The following is a 17,389-nucleotide window of genomic DNA, read 5'->3' on the forward strand; positions in this document are numbered from 1 at the left end:
GTTTGAGTTCAAATGATTTTGTCTATAGGGTAAATATTATCAATGATTAAAAGATATTATTTTAAATATATATTATATTATTATCACCACATAAAAAATAATTTAAATTTACAAGGTCATTATCTCTTAAGAAATATTAATGATAAATTTATTATTATGAGTCAACTTTAAAGAGAATTAAAGGGTTCTATATTAAATTTCTAAAATTTAATGTATTTTTTGATAAAATAAATATTAAATTTGTATTGAAAGATTGAAAATAAATGAATTGAAAATTTTAGACTAATGTTTATATTTAGAAATTAAATCAATATTTTTTCTAAAATTTGATATTTATTTAATATAATTAACATAATATTTTATTTAATATTTAGAGATCAAATTAAAAATGAACTCATAATTATTAAATAGTTTTGATAATAAAAGAGAATATTATTTTTAAAAAAAGATTCAAATATAAATAATTGTACAAAATATATATGTATTATTAATAGTTAAAAAAAATATTCTGTTAATAAAAATAAAACTCAATAATTAAAATAAAATAAATTAATAATATAAATGATTAAAATATAATATTTATAAAATTAATGACAAAAAATAAAATTGGTTGGTTTACCCCGAAACAATGAGTCCAATGAGTTCTCATAATCTTATTTGCCTTCCAACGTCTACTTATTCTATCCTTCAAACAAAATTGGGTCCCAAAACCCTAAAAATTAAAAACCTTCAACCATCTTCTCATGTTGCTTTGATATATACATTGGATTTCTTCGATACTTTCTAATTCAAATGCTTTGCTGCTTATAATGCAAAATCCAAAGCTCAAATGTTTGCTTTTGAGATTCAATTTCACGAACGCTAGAACCTCCACCTTGTTTGATTCACTCCCTTTCATACACCCAAATTCTTCTTCTAGGTTTTATCTCCCTGTACGACGCCATTTTTGCGGGTACGCCGTAGAGCAGTTCTCAGACGATGAATACGAGTGCGATTTTGAGAGCCATAAGGTTTTCTTCCATTTTTCTTTTTTTCCCCTCTACTTCTTGAATTGTGTCTTTTTTCACTTAATTTATATGGAAATTGAAAATAGCTTGTTTGCATGCTAATTGATAGCTATGATTGCTATTTATTGATGTTATTAGGCGTCATCTTCGGTTGCCAACATTGATGAGTGGAAATGGAAACTCAGCATGCTGTTGCGTAATGAAAACGACCAAGAAATTGTATCTAGAGATAAAAGAGATAGGAGAGATTATGAACAAATTTCCAACCTTGCTAAAAGGATGGGACTTTACAGGTATATACCGCCTCTACTGCTTAGAACAATATTTGATGTATTTGGAAGTATAATTTTGAATATTTATATGTGCGTGTTATGATAATGATGGGATTTCTGCCTGATTATTTGGGTTTATTTCCCGTCTTGTTTGTACATCAGTGAAATGTATGGAAAAGTGGTTGTTGCTAGCAAAGTTCCACTTCCTAACTATAGGCCAGATTTGGATGATAAACGGCCACAACGGGAGGTAAAAAACTCAGGAGTGCTTGTCAAGTTTTCTAGTTCATTGAAGCTTAAAAGTAATTCTTGCCAGAAAGGAGAACCAAATTTCTGATGGCTAATTTTTCAGGTTGTTGTACCATTAGGCTTGCAGAGGAGAGTTGAGGGTTTATTGCAAGAGTATCTCGATCGACTGCAGTTAAATTCTGGGAAGGTCAGAGAGAACTCAGATGATGCTAATTCCCAGGCAGAATATGCTAACTCAGATGAGAATCCAGATTCATTCCTGGATAATTCTGTTATGGAAAAGGTTCTTCAAAGAAGGAGTTTGCGGCTGCGTAACATGCAAAGAGCTTGGCAGGTATGACATTTTTTAAATTTCTTCTTCCTTTGTGCAGCTGCAAGAGTTTTGGGGGTATGACTGTATTAACTTCTTCTCCTTTAATGCTTATGATTTGTTGTCAATTTTACTTCGTTACTCGGGCAACATTTTTGACATTCATTTTCTTGCCTTTTTTTCTTTCTTTCTATGATATGCTTGCATGGTTTTCTACCTTTTTCCTTTGTATAAAAGCATATTCAGTTTTCTTTTTTTGACCCGTGTAAGTGTATTTTTTTGTATATGAAGCCCCCCCAAAAGAAAAAAAATTCAAGTTTTTTCTGTCCATGTGATGTTGTATTTATCAGTAAACTGAATATGTAATCAAGTATTAATGGCATAGTATTGATCTTCATGGTTCTATTGCAAGTGGTTATTTGACGAGTACAATAGTAATCCTATGTTTCCTTCTCATTGATCTTCCTATTAATGATTTTCTATCGGTCTCCCCTCATATTATTGCTCATTGAGTGCTTATTTGCAAATTTAATATCATTATTTGCATCTCTATTTTTCTGTTTTTCTGGTGGATGGTAAATTATAGCCTTGCCCTTGCAAATTACATTCATGTTTAGAGCAAGATTGCGAGCTAACCTATTTGTTTTCCATTACTCTTTTATCTTTTACGTAGTTCATAATAACACAAAATGAACCTGCTTAATATATTATTTGCTATTTATCATTGTAGGCTAAAGATGGGTTGCATGTGATTAGTGGGTATAACTATGTTAGATGAGTGGGGTTATTATACAAGTTCTCTTTTGTTGATCTCCAACTAAGGATCAAATCAAATGTATGTCAATTTGTGCTGAAGTGGAATAGTCCAAATCAGATGCAATTATCTGCATGTTGCTTTCAAGTTTTCTCGGGTTTGCCTTGTTGCTAAATCTCAAGTAACATGGAATTGACTTCAAGCTGAGAATTTCTGGGTGCCACCTCTAGGTTCATATTATTCTTTTCTGAGTCAATTACACGCCTAGTTGTTTTTTATTGCTTCCTCTAAAAAGAGCTCCTTTGTTTTCTTTTGGGTGTTGTTCGTGCATTTTTTTTTTGTAAATTGCAAGCACTTACATTGTATCACTCACTTGCTGAAAAGTGGTGAAACGTGAAACAAATCCACCTCATGAGTCTTTTTTATCAAAGTTGTCCTTACCATTTTCAGGAATCTCCTGAAGGCAAGAAGATGATGGAATTTCGTAAATCTCTGCCTGCATTCAAGGAAAAGGAAAGGCTTCTTCAAGCAATTGCACGTAATCAGGTTTGAGCATGTGCTCATTTTTTTTTTATAGAAGTTGGAGGTCTCATTAAAAACTCCCTTCGTATTCGTCCACATACTAAGAAGTATGTTAACGAACATAGGAAGAAAGAAAAGAGTACCTCATATTTCATTGAATAAAACGCCTCATTACATATGAAAACACGAAATACCCTCAAACGAGGATAAACACCATTACAAAAAACATAATCACCTAAAGCTCTCACCTTCTCGACCACAAAAATCAAGAGGCAATCACCCTATACCTAAGATAAACCTCCATCAATAGGAAAACAACCCAACATTTAATGACATAACATACATAAAAACAACACATAAAACCATTAAACCAAAAACATCCGCCTTTGAAGGGAACTCCACAAAAATACCAACATGTATCAAAATCACAAAAAAAATCAGTTCGATAAATTATCTTTAATGAACCAAAACCACACTTCCCTTCAATCAATGTTTCCTTGCCACTAAATTCAGAACTCTTTTCTTTGTCTTGCATTTCTTCGCCACACGATTAGTTCTTAATTTCGCAGGGATAGGGGGCACCACTGGGGTATATTCCTTTAATTGAAATGTGTCAGTAGATGAACCATGAGAAGTAATGAGACCCATCATAAGAGCATCTTCCGAGGCCCTGAGGCTAACACCATCAGAATGATCAACTGATTTATTAGCTAGATGCTCCACAATATTTAATTTTGAATGATCCACAACCTCCATTGTGTGCAACCCCAATTTGTTACTCGGTTTCTCATCGCTTTTGACACTCTTTATGAGTGAAACCTTTTCTAAGTGGGGACCTTCAATTGCAACATCTTCGACGGGGAAATTTAAATCTGAGGATGACACTGACAATCCTGACAGAGAATTCTCCAACGTTGCCCCGAGAAAACAATTCAAATCTGGAGAATCATCGACTTCCTCAGGGATCCAAGAGTTTGGTTTGAAAGAAGGCTTAACTTCATGCACCATGATTTCAAAAGAATTAGAACCGACCTTCAAACTCAAGGACTCATCAATCCTTACTTTAGTCTCTGTGAGGATTTGAAGTTTTGCACGATCAAAAGATGAAGGAAACTGAGAGCTTTCATCAATTGATACTAATTTGCCCCACCTAGCCGCAATGTTCTTGAAAGTACCCCAATTCCATGGGTGAAAAGGAATCCCTTCGCAAACTACCCATACTCGACGACATTCTACCACTAGATTCTCTGACCAAACTTCAACTCTAGAAAACCACCCTGCAAGAGTCTCTGATTGTTCATTCTTAACCCTTCTCAACGTATCAGAATCCTCGAATATCATAAGAACTACATTCCCAGCAGCTCTCATTAACGAGAAACCGTTGAGTCCTTTGTCTTGCATTTGGCTAGCAAGATCACTGATTTTGGTATAGTTCTTGCACCACCCCATTAGGCAGTTATCCAAAACTTGAAGTTTAGCTTCGTCAACAACACCATTTACTGTATAGAGATTATTTCTTGTAACATTTTCTCTCTCGGGCTTTAGGTGGACAACTGGCGAAGACTTTCTCCAAAAAGAATGTCTTGTGTTGTATTTAGAAAAAGAGACTCCAATTTTACTACCATCAATGCGAGCGCCATTCATCTTTGAGATCACTCTCCGGGCTTCTCCAATTGTAGCAAAGCGAATGAAACCGAAACGTACCCCCTTTGAATTTCTTTTAGTTGGAATGAAGGCGTCAATAACCTGACCGTATGGGCAAAATAACGATCCAAACCGCTTCCAATGGATATTCTCTGGTAAATTATCAATGTATAACGTAAAGCAGCCAGTTCTAAACCCATTGTTGATTCTTGGATAATCTTTCTTCCTCCAGTAGTTAAAAACGTGAGAATCCTGAGGAAGGATTTCCGCCTCAGAAATCTGCGCAATGGCCCCTTCCACACTCCTTGCTTCAACCAATGAATCATTCCTATTCTTGTTTGTCACCAACACCATCCTCTCATATTCTTCCGCTCCCACTGTACTACTCAGCTTCTTCCTCGCCTCCTCTGATTTATGCACAGTCTTTGTCTGCTGCCCATCTCTCTGATTTTGATGCTCCGCTTCAGTCACCTTCGACAGTATAAAATCCACCCGTTTCGTCTTAATATCTGGTTTTTTCAAAGGATTTACGTTCTCCTTTTCCTCTATCTCGGACTGACGACTATTCTTAGTCTGACGAGCTGAGGTTTCAGCCCGTTTCTCTCTTGCTTCATCGCGATTCTTGAACGTCATTTTGAATGCAGAGGCTTCCGAACTGTTTAATTTTGAACCAAAAAAACCAGAGATGAAAAGGTTTATGACAACGTGCGTGAAAACCCAGAACCAACAACAGCGTTCTGAAAATAGAGCTCCTGAACAGTGACGGAATTTTTGCACAGTAAAATTCCGGTGAACGGCAGTGGGTGTTCACAGTTTAATACTTGGGTTTTTGTCACGAGCTTCCGGCGTGCACAGCTGGAACGAACTTTGAAGACTGCTGATGGAAAAATCGGCGAAGAAAGGCGTTTAGATTTGCTCCGATTGAAGGGGAATCAATCGAAATAAACCAGGAAAAAGGAAACTCTATGGATAGACGATGATCCTTAAGAAAAAAGGCGTCAAAAGGAGGTCGATGTGCGGCGGCGGACGGTGGTCGGAGTACGGAGGACGGCGGACGGAAAGCGACGGACGGTGGATGGCAAGCGACGGACGACGATGGAGAAGGCTGTTAAACATCACTCATATTCTCTCTCTCCCTCTGCCCCTAGAATTTTGAAATTTGAAATCTCCTAGGGCATGTGCTCATTTTCAATTAAGCATATCCAATGAAACAGGCAACACTCTTGCTGAGAGATGTCCTTGTTTTCTTTTCTGTCTTGAGTAGTTTCTGGTTTTAATTTCTTTGCATTTGTTTGGTTTGGCCCTCTTTAACCATCTGATTTATTATACAGAGTTCTCTCTCTCTCTCTCTGTGTGTGTGTGTGTGTGTGTGTGTTGATTGTATTATTAGTAGTATTATAACATCTACTGTTTTCTGTACCAATATTTTAAAAATATTTCGGCTAGTTTTCTGCTTGACCTCTGGCAGTAATACATGCTTTCTTGGGCTGTTTGGATTTCATATTTTATGACTTTGTATTTCTGTTGAGCCTGTATGAAATGAACTGACCGTTTTTACTCCACAACTCCAAAATTTTGCTTATCTCAAACTTTTCCTTGTTGCATCAAAATGTTAGCAACTATGCCATGGTGCAGGCCATACCCTAGTACTTTATTAATATTGATTCTGACTTGTATTAGCAAGTTGATATGTATTGGAAATTGAATCCACTTATTCATCAGGAGTCTATGAAACAATAAGAAACTTGAATATAGTAGGATATAATCTCATGAGAATCAAAGGGAGAAGTGTCACCTGGTAAGAACCTTTATCGATGTTTGTGTCTATTTTGCTGGTTAGAGAACAATTTGGGAATGACTGTTGCATATATTATTTTTTCTTCTTGGTTATTGGTTGTAATTTTTCTAGCATTTTCTTTTCTTTTATTCTAATACATCATTAAATACACGCAAGTTACCTTTCCTTGTGTGGTAATCAGAATTGCAACTAACAGATTCCGTGCTGCTTCTTATAGTTTGATACATCTTTAATATTTAACAGACTATTGATGAATTTAGAACATGTATGGTGTATAAATGATTACTCTATTCGACCCTGCATCAAAATTTCTAAAATATCAGTGCATTCCGATTTTCTTTGGAGTTGATTTATGCCTGTGCTTCTAGTAACATTTTTAATTGTTTGCTACAATTGTAGGTCATAGTGATATCAGGGAGACTGGATGTGGCAAGACCACTCAACTTCCACAATACATATTGGAGTCAGAAATAGAAACTGGTCGTGGAGCATTCTGTAGCATAATTTGCACACAACCTCGAAGAATATCTGCTATGGCAGTTGCAGAAAGAGTGTCTGCAGAAAGAGGAGAGCCACTTGGGGAAACGGTAAGTCTAGTCTTTTTTTTAATATGCAAGTACATTTGGAAAATACTATAAAATTCTTTGCTCACATTAATTTTAATTTTGAAAGCTGCTTTATTTTTGCTTCAGTACTTCAATAGATATTTTTTTGGTAGGTTGGTTATAAAGTTCGATTAGAGGGTATGAAAGGGAAAAATACCCATTTGCTCTTCTGTACCAGTGGTATTTTACTCCGGCGGCTGCTGAGTGACCGGAACTTGAATGGTATAACTCATGTTTTTGTTGATGAAATACATGAGCGAGGAATGAATGAAGGTGCAATCCTACGAAACTCCATTTTATATCTTGAGGCTCTTGAAAAGCAGTCTAATGTGATTCTTGATATTTATATGTTTTTTGGCATTTTTGTGTTCCAGATTTCCTACTTATTGTGTTGAAGGATCTTCTTCCACGTCGTCGAGATTTGAGATTAATTTTAATGAGTGCTACTTTGAATGCTGAGCTTTTCTCCAATTATTTTAGCGGGGCACCTAAAATTCACATTCCGGTAAGTTAGAAGTTGAGTTTACTCTTTCTGGTGTCTCTATTAATATGCTCGCAGAATATGCGATCTGGGGGTGTCATGTATGATGTATCTGAATAATAATTAGTTTTGTTTTATCATATATATCATATCTATTTCAGTTGGAAATAAGAGTTTAGGCATTCTTGGGTCTATTTTCAAATTGTTATACATGGTTTTTTTGGGCTGGATTAATTGTGCTCTGATGGGATTTAATGAGACCATTTTACCCTAATTCTTCTTTCTGCAAGTCTAATTTCATTAATATATGCTCAGGGTTTTACGTATCCAGTCCAGGCACATTTCCTGGAAGATGTGTTGGAACTTACTGGATATAAGTTAACTTCTTTCAATCAAATTGATGATTATGGCCAAGAGAAAATGTGGAAAATGCAGAGGCAACTTGCTCCACGGAAAAGGAAAAACCAGATTACTGCTCTTGTAGAGGTAATGTTTGGAATAGTTCAAATTAATTTGCTGCTGGTAAAATATTGTTTGCTTTTAACTTTTAAGCAATCCAAAATTTGTAGGATTGTTGACATCTGTCCCATTGATTAATAATTTTTTTTTTGTGAAAATTGAATCTCTTGGTGATTGTTAGAAACCGCCATCTTGATTTCAATGTCAAAAGGGATATATCGAGATATGTTTGTGGATTGAGAACCTAATCTGATATCATGAAGAAAATAAGTATTTTTGGTAAAGAGAATTCTGATTTTATTCTCTTAATTTTTCTGATTAAAGACGTACAAGAAGCCTATTAATATAGATTGAGTACATAGAGACCTACTAGATCTAAAACTTATCTGTTAGTCCTCTTTTTTTTTTTTTTACTTTAGTTAGATAAGACTTTTCACAGTTTTTTTGATATAAGATTAGGCCTCATTAAAAACCCCCTTTTTCAACCTCCATGTTATAAAAGTAACATGAAGGACAAGGAAAGGAGGAAAAGAGTGCCTAGAATTTATTAGATGAAACAATAGTACAACAAAGGCAGGCCATAAACATCTGCTAACACCACCATAAATTACATAAAACTTAAACGCAACAGCTAAACATAGGAAATAAAATTTTCTACTCCTCAATACAAGCAGACAGAAACCATTACATCACCCTATCCCATCTTTAGCTAATTTGTCAGCTTCCCAATTTGCAGCCCTCAAAATATGCTTGATAATGATATCCTTCCTTGCCATAAGAGAGACTATCTCCTTCACCAATACTTGAAACATAGGAGTGCATAAACCCGGATTCTTGATCCACTTTAGGGCATTGCTTGAATCTGATTCAAGAATAAACCTCCTATTAGGAACAAAACTTAAATCTTCTAGAAGAAATAACCCCTCTTAATCGCCAATAATTCTGCCAAGATAGGAGGACCACCCCCAACTCTTTCTGAAAACCATTGAAGCAACACTCCTTTACTGTCCCGAATCAAACCACCAATACCTCCCTTATCCCAACCCTTTACCATCGCTCCATCAACATTTAGCTTTAAGAACCCATCCGGAGGAGGGACCCAGCAAATTGGTTTAGAGTTGCCATTTCCTTGTCTACCCACCAAATCAGCAAGTTTTAAATCTCCCACAAGAGAGTCTAAAGGAAAAAGAAGAGAAAAAAGAAATGAGTGAGATAGGTAGAGAGAGAAGTGCAGAAAACTCGAAAAAGTCCATTGCCTCTACTGAGGAATGGACAGTGTTCATTGACAATCTTAGTAAGAGGGTTTCAAGACAAGTCCTTAGAGAGTTTTTTAGCCCTTATGGTCAGATTGTGAGAATATTCATTCCGCGGTATTTAGAGAAATCAAAGTACAAGTCCTCAACATTCGCTTTTGTCCAATTTATTGATGAGGAAAGTAGGGAAAAAGCTATCCAGTCTGTGAATGGGAGATGGTTCGATGGGAGGAGATTTTCGGTAGGGGTTGCTAAGTATCAGAAGGGAACTAAGAAGGAGGTTGATGATGGGAAGAGTATGTTGAGGTTCAAGTCAAGAGAGCAGGAGTTGGTTTCAAATGGGCTAAAGGCAAAGTCGATGCAAAGCTTCAGGGATGGCAGAACGTATAAGGAAGTAGCGAGGTCTGATGTAAACAAGAGAAGAGAACAAGAGTCGGAGATGTTGGTGGAGGGCAGCAAACGAAATGCTACTGGTGCGAGGAGCGTGTGGGAGATGCATATTGCGACAGACAATTTCAAGTGGGTGAAACGATCATTAACAGGAATAATGAAACCAACTTATGATTATGAGTCGGCAAAGGAAGCCATGGAGATAGAGGGATTGGGAATTCAGGTGTCGAGATGGGTTATGCATGGAAGGCTTGTATCATCACTTTTAATTCTGTGGATGAATTTTCTTATGCTTGGGAAAACAAGAAGGAAGTGTTGTCCTTGTGTTTCGATTGGTTAGCTCCAGCAGTTAATGAGAATGGTGTTCCTTTGGCTTTGTGCCAAATAGAACTGTGTGGTTTGCCCTTATTGTGCTGGAATGAGGCTTTCTTGGAGAAGCTCACTAAGGATTGGGGAAGGTTCATTTGTTTTAAGGAAGAATCAAAGATGAGATACGACCTTTCGTCTGCGAAGGTTTTGTTAAGGGTGGAGAGTCCCTTCGATGTTCCAGAAATGGTCATTGTAGGTTCTTATGGTAGATCTTTCAAAGTTAAGATTCTCATGGGGTCTGTGTTGATCCGCCGAATGAACTGGGGAGGAAGATGGAAGAGAAATTTTCAAACAAGGTGAACAGGGATTCTGTCCTTTCCGAGTCAGAGGAGGACTGTGTTCCAGAAAGAGCAGTTGAAGGAGAAGATTTTGCAGAGATTTCTGTGCATAAGTTACTTCTTGGCTGAATAATGGTCATAATAGTGGTATGAATGGAGGTACTGAGGGTCAGGCTACTTCAAGAAAGTCAAATGCAGGAAAGTCCAATTGTGGGCTGTCAGGTTTAGTGGAAAATAGGTCTGCCCAAGTGGAAGGTCACGTGGGACTAGGTCTGAGAGAAAGTTCTTCTCCCGATGAAAAAACCAATCTGATGTTAATGAGTCTCCCCTAAACTCTACTATGAAAATCTGTCCTTCTGGGCCTGCATATAACGTAAAAAGGATTGGAGACAAACTAATTTTCCAGCCCAATAACATTTTAGTCAATCCTTTGGTCCCTGTAGAAGTTGATAATCCTAGGCAAGTGATTATAATTTCAGGGGGGAGAAGGAATTGGTACAAGCTGAGCAGGGCGTCGGATTGATCGAAGAGCAGGCTATTGAGCAGCGGAGTATAATTGAGGATAATGTGATAAATTCTCATAGACAAATGGACATGGATAGGAATAGTGTATCTGCTGACCATGAGGTGGAGGGTAGATTCTTAGATAAGGAGAGCAGTTTGGAGTCTACAAAAAATTCTGGTCAGGGCTTTTCTCGATCAACAAATCTAATGAACAGGAGAAGGTTCAGAATTGCTCCTTGTCATTCGGGTAGTGTATGTTCGGAAGGTGAAGTGGAAGTAAGATTTCATGATAGAATATATAGGAGGGTGACTGGTAGCACGGACAGGGAGTCAGTGGAATACGTTAGGGAGGTGTCTCAGCCATCTCAAGACTCTGTTCAAGCCAGGCAGGAAGCGGAACATACTAGGGAAGTCTGTGACATGCTGGGAATTTCCTTTATAGGGGGAATCAAATTGTAGAGGATGAGATTTTCAAGATGGAATTGTTGGGGATTGGAAAGGCCTCCTGATCGTACCTTGTGGATTGTATTTGGTGTTGATGTTATTAATTTAAATGTCAAAACTAAAAATTATTACATGGAATATTAGGGGGCTTGGGAAGTCTGAAAAAATCAGGGCAGTGTCGAGGTTGGTTCTTAGAGAAAAGCCGGCTATTTTACTACTTCAAGAATCAAAATTGAATGTCTGTAGAAGTGGATTAACAAGAAAGCTTGGGGGTAATCTGCTCAGAGGCAGCTGTTTGTTCCAGCTGATGGTTCGGCAGGAGGTTTAATATGTTTATGGAATGAGAATGACTTTGAGGTTAGTGCACAGATTAACAGTGGTAGATTTATGGCATTATCAGGGAAGTTTAAGATGAGCAATTTTGAATGTGTCATTATCAATGTGTATGGTCCATCAGTAGAGGCTGATAAGAGGAATTTTTTAGGGATTTTTATGTGCTGTTCAAAGCATCAACTTGCCGGTCTGCTTGGGGGGGGACTTTAATGCTTATCTAGACCCTGAGGAGAAATGTGGGTTTACTCAGAATTGGCACTCTATGGATTTGCTTAGGTCTTTTATTCAATCTTCAAATTTGATGGATTTACCGCTAGTAGGGGGCGATTTACATGGTCCAATAATAGAGAGTCAACTACATGGGTAAGGCTGGATAGATTTTTGATTAGTGGATCATTTTTAAATCAGTTCCCAAATGTGATCCAAAAATGCTTCCCAAATCCCTTTCGGATCACAATCCAGTTTTGTTGGTAGAAGAATGCAATAATTGGGGCCCTAAGCCGTTTCGGTTCTATAATTACATGCTTCAGGAAGATGGGTTTGTTGGGGCGGTGGAATCGTCATTATCAAATCTAAGGAGGGTATTGGTGGTAGGGGTCTGTTCTCACTGCTTAGAGGAACTAAGCAGGCTATTAGGAATTGGCCAAGGAATAATCACAGGGGACTTTCCGATGCTATTTCTGAATTAGAATCCAGAATTAATGGTCTGGAATTGAAGCTACAGGAAGAGGGGACTTCCTTTCAAGAACGGGACTTGATGATTGTTGCGAGGAAGGAGTTGTGGAATTTGCATAGGAAGGAGGAGAGCATTTGGCTGCAGAGGTCACGAGTGAGATGGAGTATTGAGGGGGATAGAAACACAAAGTTTTTCCACATGTGTGCGTTGAATAGGAATAGGTTTAACACCATTTTTTCATTGAAGGTAGCTGAGGAAGTTATTTCAGAACCGGATCAGCTGAGAGGCTTTGTTTTTAATTATTTCAAGGACAATTTTAACTCGGTAACAACCCTAGAGGTGGACAAAATCAATTTGCCTTTTGCTAAATTGACAGATGATCAAAAGAAGCTACTTGAAGTTAGATTCTCAGAACAGGAGGTGTGGGAGGCAGTCTTCCACTCGGACAGTGCCAAAGCACCGGGGCCAGACGGTTTCACAATGGGTTTCTTTAAGAAATTTTGGCCATCTCTGAAGTCATACATTATGAAATTTGTCGAGGACTTTTATAATGGAAGGATTTGGGAGCACGGGGTCAATCATTCATTCCTAACGTTGATTCCAAAGACCAGAAATCCTGAAGGTATAGAAGATTACAGACCGATAAGCTTAGTTGGCAGTTTGTATAAAATAATTTCCAAAGTTCTAGCTAGAAGGCTTGCGGCTGTTATTAGTGTTCTGGTTAGTCCGTCACAGTTTGCCTTCATTCCCGGAAGGCAGCTACTGGACTGTGTCTTCTTGGCTAATGAAGTTATTGATGATTGGAGGAAAAAAGAGAGGAAAGGTGTTGTTTTCAAGGTGGACTTTCGAAGGGCTTATGATTCGGTGGAATGGCCGATATTGTTGAGACTCCTGAGAATTATGGGATTTGGAAATAGGTGGCTTTCTTGGATTGAGTTGTGTATCTCCTCCGCTTCAATTTCTGTTCTTGTCAATGGTTCTCCGACCAATGAATTCAAGATGGGGAAAGGGTTAAGACAAGGCTGCAGTTTATCTCCTATGCTGTTCAATATTGTTGGGGAATTATTGAATCTAATGTTGATTAAGGCTGCTGATTGTGCTCTGTTTGAAGGGTTCAGTGTTGGTAGGGCGGAAAATAAGTTTCATTTGACGCATCTACAATTCGCAGATGACTTAATACTTTTCTGCAGGGACTCTCCTGCTCAAATTATGAATATTAGGAGAGTTTTGAGGATTTTTGGCTTAATGACAGGCCTCCAACTTAATTTATCAAAGAGCAAGTTATTTGGTGTTAATATGGATGAGGAGGTTCTAAAGGAATGGGCTACGTTCGCAGGTTGTGGTGTTGGGGCTCTTCCTATGACATACCTTGGTATACCGATAGGCACTTACAGAAATTCGGATATGTTGTGGGAACCAGTTCTGCAGAAGTTCAATAGCAAATTAGAGGGCTGGAAAGCAAAAACATTATCGATGGCAGGAAGATTAGTATTAGTGAAGTCTGTTTTGTCGTCCTTGCCAATTTTCTTCCTCTCTATCTTCAAAATCCCCCTAAAGATTAATCAAAGTTGAATTCTCTGATGGCTAAATTCCTTTGGGGGGACGATCCCTCGAAGAAGCGGATTCATTGGGTGAATTGGAAAATTGTGTGTCAACCGTACGAGGAGGTGGTTTGGGTGTCCTGGATTTGTCGATGGCGAATAGAGTGCTTCTGGGGAAGTGGGTTTGGAAGTTTGCAAATGATAAACATTCTCAGTGGAAGGAGATGATCTGTTGCAAGCACAATATTACCAATTTGTCTCTTTCAATTAATAAGGCTGTTAACCCGCAAGATTCATGGATATGGAGAGGAATTGTGAATAATTATGAGAAAAATGACGATATTGGGGATTGTCTAAGGTCCAATTCCAAGATCCAAGTGGGGAATGGTAGATCAATCGAATTCTGGAATGACATTTGGGCTAATAATTCCACCTTAAAAGAACAATTCCCTAGGATTTATGCTTTATCGATAAACAAACGGGGAAAGTTGTGGACTTTGGCTGTTATGATAATAATTGTTGGAGTTGGAATATTTGTCTAAGGAGGAATTTATGTGATTGGGAATTGGATCAATGGATATCGCTAATGACTTTGATTGATAATATTGTCTTGATTGATGCTGTTGATGACTTCCTAATTTGGTCAGGGAGTGGAGATGGTTTGTTCTCAGTTAAGGCCTGTAGATCAGCTCTTATTCGAAGCTCTGGAGGAAATTTTCAGTGGAAGAAATGGGTTTGGTCTGGATTGGCTCCCCCAAAAGTTGAAACATTTTTATGGCAATTATCTCACCAGAAATTAGCTGTTAGAGTGGAATTGAAGAAAAGAGGTATTCCTTTGGAAGAGTTATTATGTCCTTTATGCCAAAAGGAGGAAGAAACAATTCATCATTTATTTATGTTTTGTCCTGTAGCTTGGGAGTTGTGGAATTTGTTCATCAATTTATGGGAGGTTATTACTGTTCTGCCCAAAGATCCCCCGTCTCTACTTAGTTCATGGTCTGATTTGAAGGCTTCTTCTTCTATTTGGAATTTCATCCCGGGTGTTGTTATGTGGTCGATTTGGAAGGCTAGGAACCTAGTGGTGTTTGAAAATGGAATTTTGAGAGATCTACACTGTTCTTCATTTGCAGATTCAGGCTGGCCAAATGGTTTCTAGCTAAATTTCCTGATGTTAACATCCAGGTACTACTAATAGGAGATCCAAGGCTGGATTTTTCATAAATTTTCAATGTGGATGGGGCAGTTAGAAGTGATGGTTTGCAGGGTGGAATCGGAGGTCTGTTGAGAGATTCGAATGGCTCTACCGTGATCTATTTCTCTAAGCCTGTCGGACCTGGTCCTCCTCTGTTTGCTGAGTTAAAAGCCATTAAAGAAGGAATTGATCTATTTCTACATTCGGACTGGGCGTCGAAGGGAAGACTTATTCTCGAAAGTGATTGTAAGACTGCAGTGGATTGGATTTTCAGGCCTACTGAGGCTCCTTCGTTCTTCAGTTCTTTGGTTCGGGAAATTGGGGATGTAATTTCGGGTAGGGATATTATGGTTAGGTTGATTCCTAGGGCTTGTAATTGGGAGGCGGACAAGTTAGCTAAGGAGGGGATAGGCTGAATGTCCTTACTGTTAGCGGTTATGTTTGGTATTTTAATTCGGGTGATTTTGTAAGTTATAGTTTTATGTAATTCGGGTTTACTAATATATTGAGGTACTCTTTTCCTCCTTCCGCTAGTTGCCTCTTATCAAGAGGCAACTATGAGGGAGGTTTTTAATGAGACCTCCTATTCCTATCAAAAAAAAAGAGAGTCTAAAGGTATATGCACATCCTTGAACTTTGCAACAAACCAGGAAGCTATTCTAAAACGGACAATAAAGAACAGTCTCACCACATCCAGCTTAACTTTCTGAAAAATAACCTCGTTTTTGCATTTCCACACTGACCACATCAACGCCCTTGGAATAAATTTCCAGATCAAAGAATTCAGAAGTAAATCATCCCACAAATTGAAAAAGTCCATGATATTCTTTCGAATCACAAAGGACAAATTCCAAATATTCAATAATCTGGCCCACAGACCCCATACTACCTCGCAATGCAAAATAGATGCGTAACGGATTCCATTTCCCTACCACACAAAGAGCATAAAGGATCATCAATCCCTACCACACCTCGCTTCAGTAATTCCTCCTTCACCGCCACTCTCTGATGAGAAACTTGCCAGACAAATGTCTCCACCCGTGGAGGAGCAATCCCTGCCCAAATATGCCTCTCCCAGGTCTCCATCTTCTGCTGAATACCATCTTGATCAAGGAAAATGTTGATACAAGATTTAGCTGAAAAACAGCCCTCACCATTCCCTGACCAAATCCAACAATCTTCCTCACATGGCGATATTGAGATATTGTTCAACATAGAAATCAATTGCAATAGCTGTTCAACCTCCCAATCCGCCAAATTTCGCCTCATTTGAATGTCCCACACCCAACCAGCGCCATTATTCACCCTAAACTCCATCACCTTACCCGATTTGTTGCTCGAAAGAACATAGAGTCTAGGAAACTTTATTTTCAAAGGTACTTCACCCAACCATACATCATTCCAGAACTGCACATAATTCCCCTTCCCTGTCTTCAAACGCATATTCTTCCTAATACAATCCCCAAAACCATCATCGGAAAAGAAATTTTTAACCACACCTCTCCAAATCCATGATGCATGGGCTGGCCACGAATTCCCCATCATTATGCATTTCGGATCCATGTCATAAACACCACATAGCACCCTCTGCCACCAAGACTCTTTCTCTGATGCAAGCTTCCAAACCCACTTCCCCAATAATGCTCTGTTCAAGAGTAATAAATTCGGGACCCCTAGACCCCCCAATCTTTTTGGTTTACTAACCGAACTCCAATTTAACCAGTGGATATTTTTTTATCCGCTGCACCCCCCCCCCAACAAAAATGAAGCCATGATAGAATTTAGTTTCTTTAGCACAGAAGCTGGAATTTTGAAAATGGAAAGAAAATACATAGGGAGCGAGCACAACACTGACTTTTCACACTTTAGATGAGATAAGATAGAGATAAGACTTGGAGTACATCTTAAATACTGACTATTACTAACATACATTAATTAATAGTAAACTAAACTATTTACATGACTACAATCTACATCAAATTGTCTTCTCCAAGTGCGAGACTTGAAAAAATTCACACTTTAGATGGGAATTTAGTGACACTATTGGTTTTTCTAGTAATCTTTTATTTATTTGACAAATCCTAATTCTAATCCTAATCTTTCCTAGAGGGGAGGGGAAGGGGACAATAGGGAAGGAAGGGGAGTGTTCCTAGTGGGTCTAGAGCCCATGACCTAAATTATCTTTATTGACAGCAATCAGCGTAATCACTCCTAAAATAGTTTTACCAAATACTAGTCAACACAATTACTCCCTTAATTTATGATGTGTTCCTGACATATTTTTAACACTAGAACTTGTTTGTGACTT

General features: G+C 38.1%; 2 protein-coding genes across 5 annotated transcripts; both read left to right on the plus strand.

The window, feature by feature from the left end:
- Nucleotides 1–689: 689 nt before the first annotated feature.
- LOC120195758 (DExH-box ATP-dependent RNA helicase DExH3-like) lies at nt 690–7,666 on the plus strand. 4 transcript variants are annotated; one of them, XM_039197682.1, is made up of 7 exons: nt 690–1,010; nt 1,146–1,300; nt 1,442–1,529; nt 1,632–1,862; nt 3,043–3,138; nt 6,956–7,143; nt 7,536–7,666. In XM_039197682.1, the coding sequence occupies exons 1-6, from the start codon at nt 810–812 to the stop codon at nt 7,028–7,030; spliced, it is 846 nt and encodes a 281-aa protein (XP_039053613.1). In that variant the 5' UTR covers nt 690–809; the 3' UTR covers nt 7,031–7,143; nt 7,536–7,666. The 4 variants fall into 4 exon arrangements, with proteins under 4 accessions (XP_039053613.1, XP_039053612.1, XP_039053611.1 ...); XM_039197681.1 differs by lacking the exon at nt 7,536–7,666 and adding an exon at nt 7,340–7,434; XM_039197680.1 differs by lacking the exon at nt 7,536–7,666 and adding an exon at nt 7,260–7,354.
- Nucleotides 7,090–8,220, plus strand: LOC120195912 (DExH-box ATP-dependent RNA helicase DExH3-like). The gene is made up of 5 exons (XM_039197845.1): nt 7,090–7,143; nt 7,275–7,434; nt 7,536–7,666; nt 7,958–8,128; nt 8,212–8,220. Exons 1-5 carry the CDS (start codon nt 7,090–7,092, stop codon nt 8,218–8,220), a joined length of 525 nt encoding a protein of 174 aa, XP_039053776.1.
- The last annotated feature ends 9,169 nt before the right edge of the window (nt 8,221–17,389 follow it).

The sequence above is a fragment of the Hibiscus syriacus genome, unplaced genomic scaffold, assembly GCF_006381635.1.
Source record: "Hibiscus syriacus cultivar Baekdansim isolate YM2019G1 unplaced genomic scaffold, ASM638163v2 tig00117021_pilon, whole genome shotgun sequence".
NCBI classification, from domain to species: Eukaryota; Viridiplantae; Streptophyta; class Magnoliopsida; order Malvales; family Malvaceae; genus Hibiscus; species Hibiscus syriacus.